The following is a 27,268-nucleotide window of genomic DNA, read 5'->3' on the forward strand; positions in this document are numbered from 1 at the left end:
AACATTAGAAAAAAGAAAGTTTCTTTTTTGAAAGAGATGTCTGACATATAAATTCACTGTGGTGCCACCAGTCTGCTGCAGAGGCTGGACAGTGTCATGCTGAGTCATTGCCATGGGATTCCCTGCAGGGACTGACTCAGCAAAAAAGAGGGGCCAAGCAGCATCATGGGAGGTGTAGTCCCAGCCATAACCAACATTTTCTGTGCAGAGAACTAAAACAACACCAAATGCAAATAGATTTATTAGTTAATTGGAAATTCTCAGAGTTAAGAATTAACTATTCTCAGAAATAGGGAATATCCCCATCCATACTCTTGGTTTCCAGGCACACTTACAAAGTTTATACATTAATAATGAAGAAACTATCCAGCTTTGAAAGTGGTTGTTCTTTTTTTGTGTTTTTTTTTTTTTTTTCTTTCTCTCATCTCTTTTATTTTAAACTACCCCATCCAGCTTTTACTTGGCCAGATTTCCTGCTCATTTGTTTTTCCCCCAACGTTGCACTGCGGTAGCAAAATGTGCACACTGCACCGAAATTCCTGCCTTCCCCGTCTCGATGAAAAATGTAGCACATTCATCATCAGAGGGAAAAGAGCTCGGGCTTCTGCACAAACAGGCTTTTGAGGAAATTGATTTATAAGGGGTGGGAAGCAAATGCAAGGCTTTTACTGCTGAAAGGTACCCGGAGTAATCAGCGTGGTCAACAGGAGCAATTAGGCGTGGTGATGGTTTCAGAGGACCACTGAGCAGGAGAGAAGCGTTTTTTGGGGAGGAGAAGGGCACTGAAAGCAGCATTAAAAATAGAGTGGGAACTTGAGAGATGATTAAAAAAAAAAAAAAACAACCCTCTTAGTTATCTTTGGAGGAGACAAGCAGATTGTCCCACGGATGTCGGCAGTGCAATGGTGATGATTATTTTTATGAGGTGCTCGGTTACACCATGTGATGAGTAGGATGGGAACATCCATTTCCCATCTACGTGATGCTGGTACTGACTAATGCACTGATACTCTTTGTTAGGCAGTTAAGCATGAACTGCAAGTTGATGAATAATAGGAAATCTGTTATGCCAATATCTTTAACTTTGCACTGCAGGGTGTAAATTATCCGGTCTGATTTTCTCCAATAATTCTATGGATTATTTCTTTTAATTGCAAAGATATCAGCTTTTACAGACTCTCCTTTTTTGATTTTTTTTTTTTTTTTTGCTATTGTCCTCTTTTCCTCCTGAAAATGGGATGAAAGAATAATAAAAAAAAAAATACTAGGAAAGGATGAAAAATAACATAGATAGGAAGAGATGGCTGCATGTCTTGTTGGCTACTTTGCAAAGTTTAGGGCAGGTTTTTAGTCCAACCTGCCTCTAGAAGCAGGACTACAACCAGCACTAGGTCAGGTCAGTCATGGGTTTGTCTAGCAGAGTCTAAAATGGGATTTTTACACACCTCTGAGCAGTGCTGCATTATCTCCAAGTGACGAAGTTCTTCAGTGAATCATTTTAACTTCTCAGGTTACCAACTCTTCCTCTTGTTGTATCATCTGTCTGTACTAAGAGGAGTTTCTCTGCTTTGTATTTTAAGTACCTTCTCTTCTTCACTTCATGGGGTTTTTTTCTGATTTGTGATTAAAAAGAAAACAACACTCAAACCCCCCTGCATTATGGTGGGGTTTTTTTTCATTATCAAACAAAGTAAAATTGAAATAAAGCAATCAAAAAAACCAATAAACACAACAAAGAAAACAGCAATAAACCCCAACATCGAACAATATATTTCTCAATCAATCAGTTTTTTTTTCCCCTTCAGTTAAAATTGACACGTTTTGTTCTCACCTGAGCCCTGCAAACTATTTTATTTTATTTTCATTGTTACATAATGCCACTCATTTAACTTCAAACGGAGTAAAATGTGTAAAAAGAATCAGAATGCCCTTTTTAAAAAATGAGAAAGCAGGACATTTTAGCACAACCCAAACCCTTCCACTGGGGAATTTCAAAAGCTTTTTTTTTTTTTTTTCCTTTTGTTTTAACAACACTGCCAAAGCCCTTTACCTTCAACAACAAACAGCTGAAAAACAATGTAAATGAGAACTTTTTAACTGACAATGATTACAACTCCCAGCTTTTTGTTTATAAGCCCTACACTATAATCTCATGCTCCAGGGACTTTCTCTCTTTTTTTTCTCCACCCTGTGCACTTTAACTGTGTTGTTTCACCTTGATACTCAGTATGGGGGGGGTTTCTTATATGGGAACAGCAACAGCCACGGAATTAGGGGTTTCCTGGGGCAGGCTGACAGAGGATAATTACTGGATATCACTTTCACTGATGCCCTCCTACATCCTGCTAACGAGAAGCTTTGAAACGTCCTTACAGCTCAGAAACCTCTGCATTCCTCCCCATTTTTGTGCCTTCTTCCAGATGAGTTTAAATCCTTCATGAAAAGGCTACCTAGCAACCACTTCCTGACCATTGGGAGCATCCACCAGCACTGGGGGAACGACTGGGACCTGCAGAACCGCTACAAGATGCTGCAGAGCTCCCTGGAAGCCCAGCGCCAGAAGATCCAGCGCACTGCCCGCAAACTCTTTGGCCTCAGTGTCCGGTGTCGGCACAATCCAAACCACCAGCTGCCTAGGGAAAGGTACCTCCATCCCTCACTGGGGACAGGTGGGCTGGGGAGGGTGGCTGGTGGAGCTGAGGTGGTGCTTGGACATAATCCCGGCAGGGTGTGCAAGCACACAGGTTTTGGGGGGAAATGGTAAAATCTGGGAGGGGGTTGAAATTTCTGGAGGTGTAGGTAACCTTCCTCATAGAGCTGAGAACAATCACCTCCCTTCTCTGTGATCCACCCCTCGTTGTGTGGTGTTCTGCAGCAATACTGAGGGGCCTGCCCCTCCTATGGAACTTGGAACTGCAATGAGCTCTCCCCTGTGGGGACCAGGGACAGAACCCAGGGAATGGCCTGGAGTTGTGTCAGGGCAGGTTTGGGTTGGATGTTAGAAAAATGTTCTTCCCCCAGAGGGTGGTTGGCACTGAACAGGCTCCCCAGGGCAGTGGGCACAGCCCCAAGGCTGACAGAGCTCCAGGAGAGTTTGGATGATCTTCTCAAGCACATGATGTGACTCTTGGGGATGGTCCTGTGCAGGGCTAAGAGCTGAACTTGATGATCCTTGTTGGTCCCTTCCCACTCAGCGTATTCTGTGATTCTGTGACTATCCCAGGGCTGACATCAAGCAGACTAAGCTGCTTTTTAGTGGTTTCACCTCATAAACCCCAGCCAAGCCTAAAGGCTTCACTTGCTGTTAAGGGGAACATATGGAGCACAAGATGCTTCAGCCCAGTTTTGAGTTGGGCTCCTCAATGAGCAGAGCCAAAGAGAAGCTTTAGTTTCATTTGGAATACGTCACATTTCTTCTATGCAATGCAAAGTGAACCTGCAAACCCACACTGACCAGAGGCCTTGCAGGGTTCTTACAGGTGGAGAGAGCAGATTTTCCATTACAGCTACAGCAACTATTGATACTGAAAAGTCCCCTCCTGCTGGCTCCTCCCAGCCCTCACCTATAGCTGGGTTTGTTTGCTTCAAGCAATTTTGGGGACTCGCATCTGTGGAAATTAATAAACATCTCTTGCTGTGTCTTTCTATACTGTCTGGAGTAAGGTAATACTGAAAATCCTGCAGGGGGGAAATGAGCCCAAGTGCTTTTTCTTCCATGTTTCTCTTGGAAGGGTCAGGAGAAGTTAATATTTGTAGAAACTGGGGGTTTTTTCTCACTTCCTTCATTACCTAAATATTTAGTTTGAAGACACAATTGAGTGATTGACTGCTGTCTCCTGTTCTCATCCAGCTCCCAGGCTGCTAAATGTGCTGACTTTTCATTTCATCACTGTGCAGCTCAGAAAACTCTTCCAGGGCTTAACATCTCTTTAATTACCAAGAAATCTCATGTTTCTGGAAAAAGATTTGATGGACTTACTAGGGATGAGGAGAAATATCTATTAAATGTGAGAGATTATGAAAAAAAAAGTCTTTGGAGAGCTTCCTAAACCTGGCCTATTTCTGCCAAGTGGCTGAGCTGCTCCGACCAGGAAAGGAGCTGGAGGAGTCACAGCCATGCCCAGGAGGTATTTTTAGTTGTGCCACAACAACAACAACAAAGAGAAGCAGCAGTGAGCAAACATCCAGCCAACCACGTTGCTTCAAAACATTCAGATAAATATGTCTTGAGCATTTCTCATCTATTTTAAAAAATCAGCCAAGCAGAAAGGGAGCCTCCAACTACTACAATGAAATCTGGGGGAAGGAGGATGAAATGGATGATGGCAGCTGGGTTTTTAACTGACTGATGTGCTTGATTTGTTTAAGTCAACATCAGCAGGCATATTATCATTTCTTTTCTTATTTGTCATTGTGCATCTGTAGGTAGGCAGGGGAGCAGCTCTGGAGACAGCTCTGTCTTGGAGGAGGTTTGATTCCCATCTTTCTGCTCACAGGGCTGGGAAATACTCTAATTTTCTAATTGTTGCTGCACAGGGCAGCAGATGCTTATCAGGCATGTGAGTGGCTTTGAAAGGATGGAAAGGTTCTGTTAGGAGCAAGCCCCTCTCTCTTTAACACACGTAATAATAAGCCTAAATTATGCATTCAAGGCAATGTAAAAAAAAGAAATGGGATTGCTGTTGACTGTCCTCAGGGAAAGGGAGAGGTGGTGATTCCAAAAGAAAGATAAGAAAGGAAGAGTAGGGATTCTGGCAATTAGGCTGATTCTCCATGACCTTTTGCAATAGCTAAGAAGGAGGGATAGATATAGTCATATAGATAAAGGCATAATATAGATATATAGACACAGATATATTTGGTCTGCACTGCTTTCGTTAAAAACCAGACAAATTTACAGATGTAAAAAAGGGACAAGCTTATTGGTTTAAAACAGAAGCCACTCCCCAGTTGTTAAAGCTTTGATGTCGAATGAGGACCTTTAGTTGCATTTTAAAACACTGGGTGTAAAATAGAAATAACATCCAAAGGAGAGCTGGGCTTATACATGTTCTGGGCTCCAGCCAAATTGTCATTAGTTAAGAATACATTTCACAGCTGCTGAGAATAAAAATAGCACTTTTTACTTCAGCGTTCTGTACAGAAATCCCTAAAAGTACCCCCAGAGCAGCTAATGCTGGTTGGAAAGTGAAAGGTGAGTTTGCAAAGGAAGACCTGCTTAATCTTTACCTTTTATTCTTGCAAATAATAAATTAAAAAAAAAAAAAAAAAAAAGGATCTGTCCTGCTGGATCGGATTTTTGGTTGGTTTCTTTTTCTTTTCTTTTTTTTGTTTGTTTGTTTGTTTTGTGGGTTTTTCTTTGTTTGGCGTTTTGTTTTGTTTGGGGGGCTTGTTTATTTTAGTACTGTTTGTTTTTCTAATCGACTCAGACGCATCTACAAAAAAGTTACCTCTGTCTCACGAGATACCCATCAGCCTCCTCCCTTCCCCACATCTGATTAATCCTGAAGAAAGACAAATCCTGAGGAAAAAAAATATTTATCACCTCTCTGCGTAATCTGACCTCTGCTTCTGGTCTGAAAGCCCAACACTGTCCTGCAAAACACTATTTTTTTGGTCAGAACAGATTGTTTTTTAATGGTGAAACAGCTCTGAAGCTGGCTCCTGTTCCAGCACTGCCAGGGACCAGTGAGCGACAACCAGAAAACACTGCAGAGTAACTCCCACTCCCAGCTTTGCCTGCATTTAGTATTTACTTTCACTTTAGAATCATTGAATCACTAAGGTTAGAAAAGCCTTCCCAGACCATCAAGTTCAACCTGTGCCCGATTCCCACTTTGTCCCCCAGCCCAGAGCACTGAGTGCCACGTCCTTTCCTTCCTTGGACACCTCCAGGGATGGGGACTTCACCACCACCTCCCTGGGCAGCTCCTTCCAATGCCTGACAACCATTCCTATGAAGAAATTCTTCCTGATGTCCAACCTGAATCTCCCCCAGCACAGCTCGAGGCTGTTTTCTCTCATCCTGTCCCTTGTTCCCTGGGACCCCCACCCGGCTCCACCCTCCTTTCAAATAGCTGTAGAGAGAGAGAAGGTTTCCCCCAAACCTCCAAGATATACAAGACATAAAGCAAGATAAAGATATTAAATGCAAAATTGCCTGACACTGACCTTTGAAGACATAGTTTTCCTTTTTTTTTAATATAAAACACTCTAGTACTTTATGCTTTGAACTGGCAGAGGTTGCAAACATTAGGCAAAATAACTTCTGCAATGGCATCAAGTTGGAGGAAGATAAACTGACGACTCCTTAGTGAAAGGGAAAATAATTGAAATGAAAATCAATGCCTACTCTGCTACTGGCTTTCAGTTTTTAAACAGTGGCTCTTTTTAGCTTCCTTCTGCCCCAACATCTCTTGGGGACATTCCCAGGAGTCTGAACCGAGGTGTGTGTTTTAAAGTTTCCTCCTGTCAGCTGGAGGGCTCTGGCTGGCCCTGTGCATATTCTTAACCTGTTCCTGTTGCAAGACAAAATGGGGTAATTTATACCACTTTTCCACTCTCTCACTCTATCACACTTCCCATTGTCATGTTTGTAGCCAATGCCCAGCTCTGCCCTGGATTCTGCATTTTCATTTAATTATGTCCTTTATTGCTGCCATCAGCAGATGGTGGGTACTCACCTTCCTCTTTTTCTTCTTGTTTTTGTTGATTTTTGGGTTTCTTTTGTCCTATTTGTGTCTTTGCTGAAAGCTAAGACATACCTATACATAACAAAAAAAAAACAATTTCCCATTGAACTTCCTCCACAAAGTTAATCTGGGAAACGGGAATTTTACTGATTTCAATTGCAAGATAACAGCTGAGACTTCTTTCCCATTTTGCTCTGCTGACCTTTAGTATAAAAGAACAAAAAGAGATGGACAAAATGTGGTCACCTGACTCTAACTTATATCATGTCCCCAGGGGACAAGGCAGTCCTTGTCCCATGAACTCATTGGCATTATCAACACCTAAACCCGTGTAAAAGCATCACTGCACAAATCCAGGTGCACTGGACTGGCTTTCCAAACAGGAACCCACAAGGCTTCGGATGGGGTAAAACATTTCTATTGCTGCAAAAGTGAGCAGAAATTCACCTGTGAGCAGGAAGCAGCCCCAGCCCTCAGGGATGGTTCTGAATGTGCTGGTTGATGCCAGCAGCGTGTTTTGCAGCCCCACTGTGCTTTGCTGTCCCCTCCCCTCCGAGGCAGAGCTGTCCCAGGAATCAGGAGGATTTTTTTCTACAGACCAGGGCTGTCAGTGTCTCCCTCTAGGGCAGATATTTATGGAGGTCACTGCCTTGCTCCCAAGCTCCCCAGCCAACCACATCTTTTCCAGTAGCAGGGGAGCTCCGCTGTGAGCAGGGGAAGGAGACCCTGGCAGCCCTGTACCACAGGAGGAATGTGAAAATTGTCTGTTCCCACATCCGAGCAGAATTTTTCTGCTAAAGCCCTTCCTTTTTCCTCACCCTCTATTTTTTCCCCCCCCTTTCACTCCTTTTCTTCCTGTTCTCTATCAGTTTTTGTTTTCAGTTTTTCCTTCTCTGTCCCTATTCCCCCTGCATTTCTCTCTTTCTTTTTCCTTTTACCTGCACATTTTCCCATCTTTCTTCCCCTACCCTTTCCGCTTCTGCTCCTTGGTTATTTCTTTCCTTCCAGTGCTTTCCTCTGTTTTACACTCTCATCCCCTCCACTCTCTCCCTCCCCCTAAACATCTTGCTGTTCTTTGCTGCTGTATCATTTAATGCCTTCTTTGATACAGCCCACAGCCTAATGATTATTCGGAGGTCAGGCGATGCAGGTGCCATGAATTTCGCTAATCCAGCTCTGAGAGCCTCTGTCCATAATCACTCCTCCCGTCCTACAGGGGCTGAATCCTAATTTGTCATTAGCCAGTCCTCTCACTGCAGCACTCCCAGGAACTTTCTGCCCACAGGAGACAATGAAGTATTCATTAGCCGCGGGGGGAGGCGGGGGGAGGGAGCAGCGGCTGCACAGACCGATCTGCTGAGGCTGCTGAGAAAGGAGTCGCTGTGCTGAGCTTTTCCTGGGGAGGGGGAAGAGGGGGCAAAAAAAGCAACGTGGCAAGTGGGTTACACAGAAAGCGAACGTGGGTTGCAGTGTCACTCATTAGGAGTCATCCCAGGGCTGCAGGATGTGGAGGGGACAGTGCTGATACAGCAGTTGTGGGAGTGGTGGGGCCCAGGGATGGGCAAGTGGGGCTGCTTTTAAGGGGAGAGGCTGCAAGAGGTGGTTATTAGCAGCAGAGTTTGGGGTTTTATTAAGGAGAAACTATTTTAGCATCTTTGTCTCAATGAATCCTGACTTCCACCCTGCTTTCTGCTGTTATGAGCTCTGCACCATAAGCACAGGTTACTATTGGCTTTGCCTTATCCCATCACGGGTCTGTTTTTGGAGAGTGGGGCTGTTTGCCAACGACATGGAGAGGAGTTTTCTCCTGCTAGCTGCCATGTTCTGCTGCCATGTGATGTTTGATAGCACCTCAGCCTCTGGCATGGCTTTATCAGCTCCATTCCCACAGCTGAACTTTGTCACTGTGGTGCTGATGGGATCCTTGGCAGGAGACTGTGCCAGCCTCAGCTCCTAGAGCAGCGTGAGGAGAGAGAAATCAGATGATCAGTTCTAACTGCTTAGATATTTCTTAGAAGGCTTTTTCTCTTCACCAAAGGAGTAAACAGCAGATGAAAGATTCAGTCTAGAAATAGACTGGAATAGCTCCCAGATGCCACGGCAGGGCATCGATGTTCTGAGAGCTCTGCCTCAGATATATCCCAGCAAACACCGTAGCTCTGGTGAGATGCCAACACCCAGCACTCCATGAAGCCCTCCAGTGCTAACGATTTCTTCTCCCCACCTGCAGGACGATACAGGAGTGGCTCACCCGGGTCCAGTCCCTGCTCTACTGCAACGAGAACGGGTTCTGGGGGACCTTCCTGGAAAGCCAGCGGAGCTGCGTTTGCCACGGCGGCACCAGCCTGTGCCAGCGCCCCATCCCCTGCATCATCGGGGGCAACAACAGCTGTGCCATGTGCAGCCTTGCCAACATCTCCCTCTGTGGCTCGTGCAACAAGGGCTATAAGCTTTACCGGGGTCGCTGCGAGCCTCAGAACGTGGACTCGGAGCGCAGCGAGCAGTTCATCAGCTTCGAGACAGACCTGGACTTCCAGGACCTGGAGCTGAAGTACCTGCTGCAGAAGATGGACTCCCGCCTGTACGTGCACACCACTTTCATCAGCAACGAGATCCGCCTGGACACCTTCTTCGACCCCAGGTGGCGCAAGCGCATGTCCCTCACCCTGAAGAGCAACAAGAACCGGATGGACTTCATCCACATGGTGATCGGGATCTCCATGCGCATCTGCCAGATGCGCAACAGCAGCCTGGACCCCATGTTCTTCGTCTACGTCAACCCCTTCAGCGGGAGCCACTCGGAGGGCTGGAACATGCCCTTCGGGGAGTACGGCTACCCCCGCTGGGAGAAAATCCGCCTCCAAAACAGCCAGTGCTACAACTGGACCCTGCTGCTGGGCAACCGGTGGAAAACCTTTTTTGAGACTGTGCACATCTACCTGCGCAGCCGGACTCGGCTGCCCTCCCTGCTGCGGAACGAGACTGGCCAAGGGCCCGTGGACCTCTCTGACCCCACCAAGCGCCAGTTCTACATCAAGATCTCTGACGTGCAGGTCTACGGCTACAGCCTGCGCTTCAACGCCGACCTGCTGCGCAGCGCGGTGCAGCAGGTCAACCAGTCCTACACGCAGGGCGGGCAGTTCTACTCCTCCTCCTCCGTCATGCTCTTGCTGCTGGATATTCGGGACCGAATCAACAGACTGGCGCCTCCCGTGGCCCCAGGGAAGCCCCAGCTGGATCTGTTCTCTTGTATGCTCAAGCACCGCCTGAAGCTCACCAACAGCGAGATCATCCGCGTGAACCACGCCCTGGACCTGTACAACACCGAGATCCTCAAACAGTCAGACCAGATGACGGCCAAACTCTGCTAACCCGGACTTATCCACGGACACATGTTGGTGAATTGATCCTTTTGCTGTATAAAAAAAAAATAATAAAAAAAAAAAAAAAAAAAAAAAAAAAAAAAAAAAAAAAAAAAAAAAAAAAAAAAAAAAAAAAAAAAAAAAAAAAAAAAAAGAAAAAAAAAACCTAAAAAAAGCAAGAATGAGAAGCGGGGGGAAAGTATAAAGAGAAAGGGGGGAAAAAAACAAGATTTGTAAAATGTAATTAATATACAAAAGAGGAAAAAAAAAAAAAGAGGAAATTCTTCATTTGTTGAAAACTAAACCCGTTCTAGCAGCTGTATAAAACTGTCAGGCATGTTTGTTATTTCTATAATCCATCATAAAAGGGTAACACCTTACTCTCTCTTGACCTTGGGGGTGTTGCTTGCTAGTCCTCAGAGGCAGCAGAGTAAATATAAGGGAGGAGCAGAGAGAGGGGCAAACTTCTGTAATGAACTGTAAAGTTTTCTGCTATGCAGGTGCCAAGACAAAGAGACATAAAAAAAAAAACCACAAAACAAAACAAAAAATCAAAGTAAACAAACAGAGTTATATGTAAATGTAAAAGAGCTGCCATTATTCCTATAGTGGGAGTAAATGGTTACAGATAAAAGAGATTTCTTCTGTTGAGATTTACGCCAGCTTTACCTTGAGTTATTCCCGCAGCCTGTGCTGAGCTTTGCTGGAGGACAGGTGGGGATGGCAGTTCTTTGAGAGTAAAACTGGTGCCTCCTTGGCGAGAAGACACATAAGAGGTGGAGGGTGGGTGCAGGTCTCAGGTGTGTTCACTTTGGGATTTCCATCTTGGAAGACTTTTCACCAGAGGCAGAGTCTCAGCGCTGCAAATGGGACGTGCTGGGTCCCTTCGGCTGTTTTGCCGACCCGGAGTTCATGCCCTGCATGAGGCTGCTGGTGCCTTCAGCGGTGCCAGAGCTAGGGGAGCAGCACCTGTAAATCTTCAGTCACTCATCTATCAGGTACTTCAACAGAGTTCCTTCCTAAAGCAGAGAAAGCCAAAATCATAGCGCCACTTTGATAAACCTGGACTTCAAGGCAAACCTGAGTTTGGCTTTCTGCCTCAGGTTCTGGGCTTTCCAGTAACGCTGGGAAACCCTCATCACCACAAAAACCAAAGCACAATGCAAGAGAATCCATTTCCAAGGAAGCCTGGAGACACTGAAGGGTACATAGGTCATTTTTTGTTCTTTGGGGAAGGAAAAAGCCCTTTTACTTTCTTATGTTTCTGTGGCTGTGAATAATATCCTTGTTTCACTTACACTTTCTCTGTCCACAAAAAAAAAAAAAAAAAAAAAAAAAAAAAAAAAAAAAAAAAAAAAAAAAAAAAAAAAAAAAAAAAAAAAAAAAAAAAAGAAAATACAGAAAATATATGAGAACATTTTATTAAAATATATGCAAAAGTAGTAAAAGGGAGGGGTGGGAGGGAAAAGCACAACAATCAAATCTACCCTGGGTTTGCAAGGATAAAGCCAAATTAAAAAGGATTGACTTATCAAAAAAATAACTAAAACAACTAAAAGGTGGGTAACATTTTTTGGAATGTGTGTGCACGTGTGTTTGGATTTAAAAAATATAATATGTTGAATGGAGTGTGTGAATGTAGGATCAGCTGAGCTGGGTGATGAAGCCTGAACACTGTGGGAGGTGAGTAGTGAGGTGTTTCTTTTAATTTCACTGTTTTTTTAGTTTAGGTTGATTGTGAGAACTGCTAATGAGAGACTGGAATTTCTGCCCTCCTAGAAGGGAGAAATAAATCTCTGATCCTGACTCTACCAGAGCTGGAGGTGTATCCCAAGGAGAAACAGGCCTGAGCAGGAAGGACAGACCAATCCAAAGCACAAAACTCAGACTTGGCTCAAGATTTAACATGTTGATTCAACGGAACCCAAAATAGTCTTGTAGAAATGCTGACCTTACTTGGAGGCTTTGGCTCAGATTCTGAGAATAACATCAGTTCTGCTGGGCAGACCTAAATGCATTGTGGTGTTACTCATGTGACACCAGGGACTTGGGCAATTAAGTTTGGTTTCAGGTTTACTTTAATTCCTGTGATTTTGGTTGATGCTCATCCAAATTTCCTGCAAAGGAAGTGGATACCTTAAGGAAAATAGACGTTCACTGAACTCTCCTGCTGAGCTACCAATTGAGGGCATAAGAGAAGCAGTCTGGGTAGTTATTGAGGGCAGAAGAGAAGCTATTTGGGTAGGAAAAAAACAAAAAAGGAGTCCTAGTCACAAAAGCACACATCAGTCCCTGTCTGCCTGCCCAAAGGTGGGGGAGTTTATGTACCAGAAGAAGAGCTGGGTGAATTAAACAACAATTTCTAGGAACATCCATTGATTCCCTTTAGTAGTAACTTTGTTTTCCTTAACTTGCATCCAGATCTCTTCCTCTCTCTCCTGCTCGATCCACACAAGAGGCCACAAGGTTTCCTACTTTTCCCAGTCTTTGTTTTTCCCTTGATCGGTCTTTGCTTTGTGTAGAAGTTCATATTATAGACCCCACTATTCAAAGAGGGTTCTTTATAGATGTGACATTTCTGCCTCAGCTTTCTGATAAGAGAAAATTCACCAGCAGTAATATGCATGGAGGGTAGTTTTAAGCAAATAGTAGAGAGTATTCATGGGAAATGAATGTCAAACTTGTAATTACGAGTAGAAATAATGTTCCTGACAGTTACATCCATCTAAGCAGGGAATAGAAATGTACTGTTTAAATTACATGTATGACCCAAAGAGCTGACACTGAAAAGAACTATAGTTATTGCTCTAAAAATACTGAATACTGCTTATGAGCAACCTCCAGCCTGAGCTGCAGCCTGCATGCAATGATGGGATTTGCTCATGGCTGGGAATAGTGGCCGTGCCAACACAAAGTGAAATTAATTCGATAAATTTCCTTCCTTTGAGATAAGAATCCAGCTCCAGTGACTCAAAGCCAAAGAAGTTGCAATTAAATCTCAGATCTCGTGGGTAACTGGGAACACATTACCTAAATCTTGCCTGGTATTTGTGGGACTGTTAGGGATCAAATCAATTGCCCTCATGTATCTTTAATGGTGCCTTGGGAGGAGCAGCCCTCAGAATTAATGGGGGGCAACTCCATAAACCCTCAGTGAGACACTGGGTGCCAACACAACATTAAATCCTTGCTGTCCCAGTCAGAACCAAGCCTTGGTGGACAGCGGGGAGTTAGAGAGGCACTAACATGAGCTAACGTTCCCATCATGAGGTTCCCATGGAGTGTGGAAAACCGGAGCAGGGACACAGAAGGAAGTTTGGCACACAGATGCTGTCAGCATGTGGAACTCACCCTGGGGGTACCTGGTGGTGCAACGTGGCACCTGGATATGACAGCACATCAGCACAGCAATGTGGAGTCGTGTCCCAACATGGCCAGATGAAATTTTGTGAAGGAACGAAGCCAAAATGCCAAGAATAAATTCCCGTGTCCTTCAGGGTAGGGGGAAATGCAGCTATTTGGCAGCTCAACCACCATTTTGGGCTCAAAGTTTATGTCAGTGACAAAATGGAAAACCAAAACCAAACAACTCAATCAAATGTGGCCTGGGTGATGCTTTTGATGCCAGGAAATAAATTAAACAGGGAACATGCTCTTCTTCCCCTGCCCAGTCCCATAAGCTCTTCCCCAGGTGAGGGGACAGGCTGTGACAGCCAGATCCAGAACCAGCTCCCACAGATTTTAGGGAATTTGTTCTGCAAGCAGTAAGAGATGTGGAGGCATCTGGCATACCTCTGTCTCAACAAGAGAAAGCAGTTCAGGTGCCCCTGGAGAGGCCACACCAGTGCTGTTAATGATGTTAATGGGCTTCTGAGCAAATTATGTTCAGGTCCACTCCACTTGGTCAGGAAAATGTGGTTTGCAAGACAATTATTAGAATGGAGGGTAATTAATAGAAGAGAATTAGGTGGGACCCAGAGAATCCTTTCACACATAAAACTAAATTCACTATCCTGAATTATCAGTAGATATTGTTGTAGAGTTTAATGATAAAAGGGATTTTCAGACTCTCAAATATCAGTAACCATTCCCTGACTGCATGAGAATGAAATCCAGATTCCTTCCTCTGTAGAAGAAAGAGTTAGGGAGCAATCCATCAGATTGTCAAGCTCAGCTAATGCAGAGATGGTCCTACCAAATCAGGGCAGATTACTTGTCCCTTGTCATTAAATCAGGGACTGCATGAAAGCTGGAGCTTCCAAATAACCCAGAGAAAAGCAGAAAAGCCAGATGCCAGGTGTCCCAAAGCCAAAGCATGGCAAAAAGGGCAGAATCTACCTGCTTCTTCCCTTCAACTGCAGAAGAATTCTGGGATCAATTGCTTCAAGTCACATGAGGGAATGCAGTGGGAGCTTACTAAGAAATGTGCTCTTTTTAAGTTATTCAAATTTAGACTTACCAGCCGGTGTGGCAGAAAGCAAAAGACGTCAGCAAGTCTTATTAACATGCTGATGCTATGGCTGCACAAGTGTACAGAGTGTCCATTTGGATCAGGGCTAAGAGCACAACAGGGAGTTGCCATGGAAACATGGGCAGGCCATTAATTAGCTCTTGCATGGAATCATCTGGACCTCACCAGCTCTGCCCCCCTCAGAGGCAAAGGGCACAGCCCCAGTGACCCCCCCAGGGAGGCCCAGTGACCCCTCCACTGCTCCAAGAACAACCACATTCTGGAGCAGAATTGTCCTCTTGGAGGTGGGACGACAAAAGGGCATGACAAGGGAAGGAGCCTGTGAAATAAAAAAAAAGGATGGAGACCATTTCCCTTCCCTCCCCTTCCCAGGAAGCCTGCTTGCTCCTGCAGAAAAAACACAGGAGATCTGCTGCTTTTGGAGCTGATGACACTTATGCCAGTGACCCCAAAGAAACCAAGACCAGCCACCACTGCCTGGTGAACCCAGTTAATGAAGTTCCATCTCCTTGGGTGGGCTGCACGTGGGATTAGGGAATTCCAACACTCCCTGGTGCCATCCTGCTCCCCAGAGCCACCTCAGGCCATGCTAAACCAGGAATCCCTTTCCCCAAAGAGAAACACGGGCGAGTAAGAGAGGCTTCTTGGCCACTTGCCCAGCCTCCCTCCAGAGCCAGAATCTTGTAAGCAAGCTGTGATGGACTTCAGCTGCCACGGATGGGATGTTCTTTTCAGCTTTTCAGCCCACTTGCTGGAGCGCCGCTCAGGAGGACGTTTGGCAGATGGTGCCTCCTGTCCCAGGGCGTAGCAAGATCCCCCAGCCTGGCTGCTCAGTGCCAGTGCTGCAGGAGACAGGCTGAGTGGCAATCCAAGCTGTGTCTCCAGCGAGAGCACTTTCCCTGAGGAGTCAACCCTCACTGAAAGGAGGAGCCGGCACCAGGGGTGGGTGCTGCAGGTCCCTGTTGGAGAGCGGAGACAGAGGAGGGTGGTCTGTGCTGTGTGTGCTGGGGGAGAGACACATCAAACAAGAACACTTTGATGTTCTTTCTACCTTGGAAAGTTTGAAATCACAGATTAGCCGTGATGGACCCAGCCACATTATAGAGCGTCTTGTCCAAGACACTTTTTCTAATCTACATATCAGTTAACACCCCCTCACAACTAACCTTTTTTCCCCATAAGCTAAAACTGCCTTATCTTAATGTCACCAGGATTATTACTCCTGTGTAGATTAAATAAATATGGAAAACAGTGAGGACTAAAAAGCTGTATGAAAACCTTGCTGGAAATTTCACTCCTTCCTCCTGAATTCTGAACTGATGCAAGATGGGTGAACAATGTTCTACAGAAAATGACCTTCTTTCTGTGTAACAAGAAAAAAAAGCAAATTAGACAATTCTATGCCTCTTGGATATTAAAGACACCTGCAGGAACAGTCCCGGGTACTGTCACCCCATTTTGTGTCCCCATCCTTAGTGTTTATCTGTACAGCAGTGCAATTGTCAGGGGGTTCCTCTTGGCCTCCAGCACTTTTGCTTTTCAGACAAGAAGGAAATCTGATCTTGTGGAGAGACCTAGAAAAAACAGGCCATGGGTTCCTCCCCAGGAGAACTTCAAAAGATACTGCTGGAAAAAATAATCTCGGCAGCAGAATCTGTGGAGGAGTGAGGTCTGGTGAGGTGACCCTGAATAGGCACAAAAGAAATTTGGATTACTGACCTCAGTGCTCAGGGAGGACTCCTTTCACTCCCCAAGCCCATCCTATGTCTCTCATCATCTCCTCAAAACTGAGTTTTGGCTCAGCAGCGAACAAAGCCAGCCCATTAGATGTTATATATAACACACATCATGTAAGCACAGCTTAAAATAATATTTTAATGCCACTGAAAAAGTCAACTAAATCAAACCGAGCAAAAAAAAAAGGTAAAATTAAATGGGAAAAGCACACCAGCTCATTCTGTTTATTAGGGATGTTTTTGCCAGTGATAAATTGCTGTGAGATACCTTAATTTTTAATACACAACAGCTTCCAGTAGAAAATGTCCAACTGAATTATTTTGGCTGAAATTTTAAATGAGGCCTAAAAAGAAAAAAATAACTTGAAGTCAAGATTCCTTGATTGAAACACGGGGGATGGATATTGCATTTTGAGAATCTGAATTACCCTGTGTTTTAATACTGCCAGTCATGTTGTCTAGAGCATAGATCTGTCTAAATAGGAAAAAGAAGTTCAACTGGGATGATTTTCCAAGGCGCTCACAGATCTCTTTTAAACAGGGTGTGCCAAGGGGAGCTGAAGGTCAAGAGCTCTGGAAGATGCTGCCAGGAACAGAGGGAGGAGCACCTGGGTTATGGTGCTGATAAATTCAGGTGAGGAAGCCAAGAGACTGAATCACAGAGAGAGAAACACAACTTGCACCTTCTGTATTTCTATATGCAGGTATATGTTTTGTTGAGTTTTGATATGTGTATATTATTTATCTTTTAATTATAACGCTGAGGTTTTGGTTACAATCCAAGTCTGTGTTTGGTCCTGGGCATACACAGAGTTAATACAATCTTGTCACTTCAACAGACACAATCAGTTTAGGGCTCACTTGATTTTTATCGGTGGGAAAAGGAAGGCCAAGATGGACAGAGACTGACTTGCTGTGGCAAAAGCTGCACAGAACTGTGACCAGAGTCTATCTGGAGTCTCAGCCTTGAGGATGACCTTTGTATGAAGACAAGGAGAGATGCCAGGGCAGGGATGGTTATTCCAGGTGTGTTTAATTTCCACTGACAGTTCCTGGTGTGTGACTGCCCCACTCTCACAGGCACTGAGAGCGACCTTGAGAAGGATGCATAACGACGAGCTGCCACGATGTGGGTTTTGTTTCAGACTTGTGACACCCCAGTGCTCAGGTCAAGCCTGGAAGAACTGTCTTTGCCTGATTTTGGGGCAAAGTGAACCCCATCACGGAAATTTTCTAGAGATGGAGCAATCCTTCTTTCAGCCTGTTTTCTGGGACAGGCTCCTTGACAACAGGCAGCATCTCCTCCTTTGTGGGGCTGGGGTGTAGCTTGGGACTGAATCTTGTTCTGCAGTGTGATGACAGGATCATATTATACAAATGTCATGCATCTAATGACTGAGATCTGGCTTCCCTAAGACATTTAGGCTCAGGCTTCTGTTAAGATTCATGCCAGGACAAGAAAGCAAAACCTGGATATTGGCTGAGTTGGATTTAGACATTAATGCTGATCTTTTTGTGTTTTTACAAGCTGCTTAATTAAGGTAGATCACTCCTGCCTTACTCCAGAATACTCATGAACTATCTCCATACTTTCATTCTCTCTTGATATGAAAATCTAATCATGTTCATTGCTCAAAATCAACTCTGGTTGAAGACTAATGCAAAAAGGCTCAGCTTAAGCAAGCAGCTTGTTCAGGAAATGTAGATAAGAAACCCTCACGGGTTGCTTTGAAAGTCAATAGACTTGGGTTTGGAAGGATTAGTGAAGGGCTCAGTCCTGCAGGGTGCTGAGCACGAGGGATTGAGATACTGAGTGTCTGAGTGAGTGTGGGAGGTGCATGAAAGTCAAAGGGACTGTTCAAACCCCTCAGAGTTAAGATAATGCCCATATATTTTTTTTGGCTGGAATTCAGAGTTCTCAGTAGCTGGTAACACGTGTTGAGCTCAGGGAGAATCCCAGATCTCAGGGCTGTAAAGGCCTGGGAGCCCCAAGATCAAAACCCAACTTGCCAGTCTGAATTACTGTTTTAATCTCAGCAGCTGGTGGGGTGCAGTGAGCTGTGGTGGAGTGTACACAGAGCCTTTTCAGCCGAGATGAGCACTCACAGTGCACCCCACAGCCGGCACGTGTCCAAATGAACACCGATTGCATCATTCCTTAATGAGAATTAATATCTCTGATGTAGCACTGAGGGACCTCAGTCGTGCACCAAGACCCCAGAGTAGCTGGCATTTTACTGAGACATAGGAGAAAGGAGATGTGGTGTCACAAAGCTCCTCAGAAGAGCACTAATTAAGAGGAAGATACATGTGGCACCAGCTGAAGTTCCCAGTGGGTTTTCAGGGGTCAGTCCCCTAAAGGTGAACCAGTCCTTCATCTGTTCTACTTTTAGGGTGATTTTTTGCTGCCCTCTCTCCTCAGGAAATGTTGAACATTGTTTTTGCCATCTGCATGTATTCCCATTCCCAAGGTGTTTTTATACTTCTCTGATATTCTTTAGGGGGTGAGCAGCATTTCCTTCACGTCAGCATTGCTCGTGCATTTATTATAGGATGCAGTTAATAAAACTAAAGGCCAACAAATTTAGAACAAGAAATAGCATAAAAGCCAACTAGATGGCACAGACATGACAAAGTCGTGCTCTAAAAAGGATTTGTTTTAAATACAAAAGAGGGCAGAAATAGATGCTGAAATGCAGTTGTCCATGGTCACATAGTTAGTCAGTGGCAGAAAGAAAAGCCCATGTCAGTGGTTTTTAAAGTCTATACCTACAGGAGCAAGATTTAACTGGGAAATTCAGGGTTTGTTTCCAGGGTGGAGGGAGCTGAGGAGCCAAACCCACATGTACTGTGTGACTACTTTATTCACCAGTTGTGGAATAGCTCCAATTTATTTGAAATATCAGGCTTTGGCCAGAGGCAAGGTATTCAAGACCAGGGTACCCAGCTGTTCTAACAGCCCTGGCATATCCCACCTTTCTGTGCTCTCCTGTAAAACAATAATGCCATTTCTCCCATCATTATGCATCACACATCAATCTGGCTGCTCATGAACAGCTCTGACCTAAATCTGTCACTTCACAACAAACTTCTGTAGGATTCCAGGTTTACTGCCATATAACTGCTTTATTATACATGGAAGGCTGTAATAAGCTGATTAAAAAACCTTCCCTCCCCTTTTTTTTTTTTAAAAAGACTTAATATATACCTTTCTGACATCAGATAAGTACAAAATAAACCTGAAGCTTCACCCAAAATATATTATGCAAAGAAACCTGTCACTATAAAAAGCTTAAACCACGCAGGACTCCCTGTACCAACTCCTCTCCACACTGCCTTGGCTTCATAAGAGGGATTCTTGTTGTGGAAACTGTTAATTCTTTAAAAGCCTTGAGTCAAACTATCATTTCAGTGATTCAGCTGCTGAAAGACACCTCCCCTCGCTAGAAATGCAGCTTTCTGGAACAGTATTTTCATTTTGAGCAAGAAAGTTCTAAAGTTCAGTAGAAAACACCGTTCTCCAAGTTTAGGGTGAAAGGCAACATCCCATCGCGTTTCAGCTCGGCAATCTCAGGACAGGGGAAACTTTGGCGAATGATTTAAGAGGCATGGGCTCCTCTGCTGGGTTTTGATTACTTCATGGCAGATGAGACAGAACCAGCCAAATGCTAAACTGGAAATGAAGTGTTTCAATAATTTCCCATTACAAATGTCAACAAAAATTATATTTTGCTGAATTTGCGTTTCTGCGGGAGAAAACTGTTCAGCTGGGGGAAAATAAATTGGTCAGCTCCATCAGCAGAACTAGTTATGAGAAGTGAAGTTCATCACATCTGGGCTAATGGGGTGTGAAAAGTTGGCCTCGCTGAGTAGAGTAGAACTTTCTTACTGCTCCTGAGAGGCTTCAGAGGAAGGAGTGATCCCTGATTACTCTGCTTCCTGTCTACACAGATGTAATGTGCTGCTCCAGACAGCGCTGGGGAGTGAAAAGCTCCGTGTGTTTCCAACTTCCACCCTGATATTCAGGCCAGTCTGCAAAATTTGGTCTCCATCACACATCACTCTGGCTGCTCATGAACAGCTCTGACCTGCTCCATAGAGGGAATCAGCCACGAGGGGAACACGTCGCACCCCACCCAACACAGCTCTTGCCCTTGTGAGACTTCCCACTGCTCCATAAAATTACTTTGTGTGCATATTTTTCCACCTCAAAGTGATGGAAGGAGCAAAGGGAACATTTTGAAGCCCTGCTGCACAGAGGACATGTCGTGAGGACGGCTGGCTGTGGTGTGAAGGGGCACAGTCTGTTCTGATAGTGGTGAAGAACTGTCCTGGATAGAGAGAACCAAACTCAGCAGACATATGGGTATCTAAAATAGACCTGGGAGCAAAATATCCTGTAAACTTACAGCAGTGTGTAACTTGGAGGGAACAAGGTGGCTGCTCCAAAAGGAGTCAGCGAAGTGTGGGATGTGATTGCTCTGGATATACAGGACCTGGGAGCAAGATGGTGGCACATATGGCCAAGCAGAACAGGCTTTTTGCAAAATAGAAGGCACAATTGTGGTGATCATCTGCAGTGTTTTAAAGCACGACTTGACGGGTTAAGAGCCCAGCTTTAAAGGTGGAGAAGGTATTTTGGGTCTTACATCTAAGCAATTGATAGTGGCAGGATTTTACAGTGTGTGCTCTGCCATCAGGGAACAAAAGCCCCAGATATTCCTGGTAATCAAAGCCCCTCTTTTGAATCAGTTATTGAGTTTTTTCCTCTCGTTGCAATCACTGGCCAGCACAAGCTGAATTACAGTGTTCTCTATTAACCAGCACTGCTTGCTCCACCCTAATTAGTGCAGACCAGTGGAGTTGAGGTGAATGAGGTGAACATTAGATGCAATTTTATCATTGATGTTGAAAAGGCAGCCAGACCTCAACTCTTCCCTCTGTAAGTACCTGCCTTCCCTTTGTGAGATGATCAATAGCCCTTCCCCTGGAGGAGGTGGGCACAGCACCTTTCAGAACTGATAACTGTGCAGGATTCAAGTGTTTTCTAATAAAATCTTTCAAAACTTTCACAAAATTTCTACCGAGGGCAGGCATTCCTGGGAGACCTATAATTATTGAGAGCATAAGAGAGAAGAGATGAGAGTTATCAGCCTGTTCCACATAAATAGGACCAACTCAAACCAGAGACCTGAAAGAGCAGGATGTGGACAATCAAATGAGAGTGGCAAAAAGAAATAATAATAATAAATAATAATAAAAGAACGAGGATCAATACTGCTAAGGAAAAAAAAAAATCATTTAATTTTATACAAGCCATAAAGCTTACACACATTCTGTGATTTCCCAGAGGTCCCTTGACTGATTCTATTTTCTTGTAAAACCCTCATCTTTACACAGCACATCCCCAGCTCCTATCTCTGCAATACAAATGTACATCCACACTGCAGGACGCCCCGGGAGAGTTATTCCCTCGATGCTGCTCTTCCTCTTCTTTTTCGCATTTCAAAGTCAAATATTTATCTTTTGGCATCTTCTGTGTTTTGCTTTGATCCTTGAAAGAAAGAAAAAATCCCTTCTCATTGCCCTCACTCTGGAAAACCAGGGAGGCAGAGGCTCCACTGCTTTCCATGAAGTGGCCAGGAGGGTGCAGAAAGATGATCAACTTCACACAGCAGATGGGAAGATGGCTCCAAAACAATTGTTTTCCCCAAACTATGGCAACATATCAACATATTGACACATGCAAAAGCTTGGCATCCGTGCAGGAAAAATACTCATTCAGGTTGAGGAAGACACCAGGACATCTTCCCTTATCTTTGAAAACATCTGTTTAAATTCACATTATGGCACAGTCTGATTTCTGCTGAATCATCTTGAAATCTGTCCCTATCCTAGAAGGGTAGAGATCCAAAAAAAGTCTTTTCTACACAGTATGGTCAGTGTATTCCATGCTTTTGTCTGCAGCATTAGAGGAGGCCTGTAGGAGGCCTGTTTTAAGTTTATCCTGATGCAAAGGTGTTTTCCTACACCTAAATTTGCTGGAGACCAGTGTCCAAACTATGGAATATGAAGGTGTTGATCCCATTTCCTTGCTGGTAAGGATAATTGGCATAGCTACGTGGGATGGTGTGCAAAAAGGGCCAAAAATTAAATTAAAAATCCAGTTATTTCCCTCTTTCCTACCACTGATAAATGCACCCAGACCCCCTCAGGCAGCTTTTCTGCCTCCAGTGTGGAGATTTGGGGCACAGGACTCAGACGAGGGGGTGCTCCTGCCCCACACGAGGCACCCTCTCCGTGATGTTTCAGCCAAAGGTGTATCCTCCTGTTCCCAAGGTGCTCCAGCAAATCTCCCTCTGGTTTCTTTTCTAACATGCTTGCCCGTGGAAGCTCAGCTCCTCTGCTTCCTGCAAAAGAGAGAGAGGAGGAGACCAGTCCAAAAGAAAAGGAGGCAAAACAAATCAAAGAGGAGGGGGAAATACCCACAACTGGAAACCTCCTCAGATGTCCAGACGAGCACCAGGCCCTCTGAGGTGCCCTCAGGGAGAGCAGGAAGGACAGGAGGTGGGAGGGAAAGGAAAAAAGGAAAATTATTAGACTGAAAGCTCACCTGAAAGAAGCAAGGGGAGGTGGGTGTGAGCCAGTCTGCAGCCACTGTGCTGAGCTGTGTTATCACTCTGGGTAGCTCAGGGAGCTTTCAGGTGATTGCTCTAAAAATACCTTATCTGCAACCGTTAAAAATAATTTCCTGCTTTCTACATATTGACCTCCCTCTTTACTTTTATGACCTCCCCATTCCCAAACATCTTCCAAGGATTTAAAAATAACAAGCTGCCTTTCTTCCTCCCCACCTGATCTGATTAACTTGCATAGTTCTGTTCAGTGGTGTGAGTGTGGAAAATGAAAACCTGAGAGAAGAGCTTTGCATTTGCTGTTTGGTGTGTCGCTCTCCCAGAGCAATGAACAACACTCCTTGCACACTGTCCTTGGATACATTTTGGGAGGATTCAGACAGGAACTGCTTTCTTTTGAGCTGATTTTTTGTCCTGGTGGTCCATAGTCTGAGGAAGAGTGTGCTCAGGGAAAGGGCAGCTGGAGGGGAGAACATCAGAGAGAGCAGCAAACCACAGGGACTTGCTTTGTACATGGATTCATGGCTGCACTTTATTCCAGTTACAGCTTTTCCTTGATGTTCCTTCCCTCTGCTGTGTGAGTGGCCAGCACTGCAAGGGTTTGGGCAGCTTAGCTGGCCCAATATCTCCATAGAATAGGTTGGTGGGGATCACAGTGGAGTGACCTGGCCCAACCTCCCTGCTGGAGCAGGGTTGTCCTAGAGGTCATCCATCGTCTTGGGCCTTGTTTAACTGTTGTATCTCATGGTTTGAAGTGGCATTTATTTCTTCATTTTGATCTTCTCACACTAACAGGAAGCAATCGTGAGCTCCTCAAAGAGGATGAACCCCATAATGTCACCACTTCAGACTAAATTGTCTCTTTAAGGCACCAAGGACTTCCAACATCAATCTACATAAGGCAGGGGGCTGTGCTTGGAGGGTCCTCAGGTGCAGGCATGGAAGGGCTGTGCAGGATGTTGTCCTGGTTTGGTTTGGAAGGACAATTTAGAAACACATTGTTCATCCTTTGCTGGAGATGGGGTATTATTTAGCAGGTAAAAGTACCAAACACAGGGGGGAAAAAAGTCCAGCAGAATGGATACAGATGCACTTCATTTAATTTAGTACTTGATACTCCTCACTCTGTGATTGGGGACGCAGAGAACAGCAGCCACTTCGTGCTGCAAGCACAGCTTTTTATAAGGACTTTGCAGTACCTTCTGCCCTATTAACACTTGCTGTATTCTACTCCCAGGCTTAATTATTCATCTTATACCCAAAAGTGCAGCAATGATTAAACTGAAGAGCAGTTAGGTATTTTCAAATTGAAATGATGCTGCAGTGTTGGAGAGACGTGTGTTTCAAGGGTAGGAGTTTGTCCCTCTCCCCGTGCCCAGATCTCCTCTCCACTGAGCACTGTCTGTGTTCCTCCACTGCTCAGTTTTTAAAGCACCTCTCTTTGTTTCCCTTTCTCCCCTCATTTCACAATTACACCTTCCAGCTCTCTCGTGCCATTACCCCTCTCCCCTCTGCTGATTTGCCTCTGCAGCTGAATTTTCTCTATTGCTCTCTCTGCAGCCTTGGATCAAAGCCCACTGAAAACAACTGAAATTTCCTTACTGACTGCTGGAAGATATTGTTGAAAGAAGGAAACATTAGGGATAACAAAAACTTAACTGCAGTTTTCTTGCCTGTGGATTGGGGATGGGTCAAGTGACTTCTCTTTCTGTTTCCAACACTGTTTCTCTGATTCCATGAAACTTAAGTAAATCATCTCAGCACCATTTTTGAAGGACAAAGATGTGCAGATCCCAGGAGAAAGCACAAAATGGTCCTTTGAAATCCTGTCAACTGAGAAGGAAGCCTTCTCACCTTACTCTGAATTGTGAAAATAACTTGAGACAAACGCTGGTGACAGTGAAGATGGCTAATTTCAGCAAACCATAAAGTTAGGCTTTTAGTTGAAACCAGTCATTTAAGTCATAGAAAGAGACTGTTACCTTTGGAAATGAGTCATCCCACCCACTTTAGACACTGCACATTGGAAGAGGTGACTCATTCCCTGGAGATGGCTCCCTTTCTCCTCACAGCCTGTAGAGGAGGGCCAGATCACTGGCTTAGACATCTAAGCTTCTACAGGACTAAAACTGGGTAAAATTAACACTCACTGTGCCTCACAATCAAACATCTGATGGACACCAAACCACTGGTGCTCTGTGATCCTGCAAGTGGAGCTGCAGGATAGACCTCCTGTCTTTCCTAACCAGGTCTGAGGTAATTGCTGCCCACCAGCTGGACAGCTCATGTTCAAGCTGCAGCCTCAGCTGAATCCCCCTGGGAGACAGCAGCAATTTTTCTAAAATATGTTCTCCACGGCATGGTAATGCAATTACAAAGGAGTAGGTGAGCACTCAAGAGTCCAACTTGATTTCAAAAACCTCTCCTTTGCCATCCCACTTGGACATGACACCCTATGGGCTGTGGTGCCTTCGTTCCACTGAGCTTCTCATCCTTTGTCACCTAATTCCATTTTGGTATGTCTAACAGGCTTGGAGCTGTCCCTGACACAACTAGGACATCTCAAGATCCTGGAGCAGGTGGGAACAGGGTCCAAGACTTGGTTTTGCTTTCCAAATGTCCCTCCAGCTGGATTAGCTGTGGCCACACTCTCTGAGTGGAAGGAACCCAGTCCAGCACTTCACACAAATACCGGAGCACAGCCAGTTCTCTGGTTGGACACCATGAGAGCAGTGTTCAGAGTTTTCCCTTCCAGAAAACCACATGATGGGAACAAAGTTAGGACTCGTTCTTGCTCACAGTTTCTCTCTTGCATTTTTGTCGAGGGCTGCATCAGGACATTCATTTATAAAACTGACCCGAAGACAAATGCACACAAGCTTTTCTTGCCTCCCCATTGCTATCTTGGAGGCAAGGCTCCAGTTTTTAACCATATGACACAGCAAGATAAGCCTTATAATAAAAAGCAAACAATGCAAGGCCAGCCCGGGGCCCCCGAGCCGTGATCTCCGTTTGTTCAGCGTTTTCCCAGGAGGTTGTTGGAGGTACCTGTGAATAAGGCTGAATGCAGAGAGTCAACTCTGCTGAAGCAAAGAGCACAGCATTCTGGGTTATTAAACCATTCGTCTTCCAGCCCTGGGGAAAAGGAGTTTGCTGCAGAAAGTCACAAATGGGCTGAGTTTGTGTGTCTCAAGCGTGAGCACCAACTTCTGGAGAGGAGAGAGCAGGGAGTGAGAAAGGCAAAAAAAAAAAAAAGGGACGTGGCAGTAAAGCTGTTTTTGAAACTGTCTCTGGATCTTGTGTGTGTTACCTCCAGATCTCCCCTCAACAGTGTTTTTTCGTTGTTCATGATAGGTTGAAGGTTTGGTTTGTGTTTTTTTTTTTTAACAAAGCCTTATAAGAAGAGTTAATACCGTCAAAAAATTCACTCTTCGAGTAAACTATATTCTCCATGGCATGATAATACAATATGCCGTTAAATTCTCTCACTCATGAGGGAATAAAGGATATTTGAGCATAAATGCATTATCCACAATCCACAATAGCACAGCCTATACCCCTGTGGATAATGCTATTAGTGCTACATTTCAAATTAAAAAGCATATGCTCTTCTTCTTTCAAAAACAAGGGAGTGCTGCCCACTGCCTTCACTTGACTAAAAACAAAAGCTTTTAAAGTGATAAAACAGCATTCGTTTGATAAAAACAACCATCTGTATCTGATTTAGATAAGTGTTCATATTTAAAGACAAATTGGTGGTTTGGGAAAATTAAATACAAGTGGGAAGGTTGACTTGATCTCACCACAAATTGGTGTCTACCATCCCCACCAGCACTAACCCAGATTTTGACACTAAACCCTGGCCTTGAATAGCAAGTCTTTTGCAAGGGCTCCTTAAATCATTTTACTTGCAACCCCTCAAATAAACACGTTCCCCAACTCATCCTCTGCCTTCCCAACTTATTAGTCTGTATTAGTTAAAGTTGGTTGCTTATTAAGTTTTTTTTTTTTATATCTTCAGAATAATTTGGAAAGACACCAAGCTCTTAATGTACCAGATTTTCATAATGCAACGTGATAGTAGCAAACATCAAACCCCATCAATGATCTGTGCAGCAGGCACCCTTAAAGCATGTAATTAAGATAACATGAGATAACATCAGGCACAAAAAAGGGAGCGGAGGAGGGAAAACAAATGCAGCTTTCTGAGGAGGCTGCATTTCCATCGTCCTTTTGAGGTCAGGACACAACATGGGAACAGTGAAAATGGTTTTGTCACAGTGAACCAAGTGGGATGTGTTGGATGGATCAGCCTCAGAACCACAGCAACGAGCCCAGCCAGGGTGGAAGATGAATATTCACATACACACAT

General features: G+C 44.5%; 1 protein-coding gene across 1 annotated transcript in view; it reads left to right on the top strand.

The window, feature by feature from the left end:
* Positions 1 to 10,123, top strand: part of BRINP1 (BMP/retinoic acid inducible neural specific 1) — an 89,363-nt gene extending 79,240 nt beyond the window's left edge. Inside the window, exons 7-8 of the mRNA XM_027877864.1 lie at positions 2,421 to 2,643; positions 8,923 to 10,123. Coding sequence (XP_027733665.1) covers positions 2,421 to 2,643; positions 8,923 to 10,063 — 1,364 coding nt within the window. The 3' untranslated portion in view covers positions 10,064 to 10,123. The remainder of the gene's footprint in view (positions 1 to 2,420; positions 2,644 to 8,922) is intronic.
* The last annotated feature ends 17,145 nt before the right edge of the window (positions 10,124 to 27,268 follow it).

The sequence above is a fragment of the Empidonax traillii genome, unplaced genomic scaffold (genome assembly GCF_003031625.1).
Source record: "Empidonax traillii isolate 1590-97213 ecotype Southwest subspecies unplaced genomic scaffold, ASM303162v1 scaffold34:size3740991, whole genome shotgun sequence".
Taxonomy (NCBI): domain Eukaryota; kingdom Metazoa; phylum Chordata; class Aves; order Passeriformes; family Tyrannidae; genus Empidonax; species Empidonax traillii.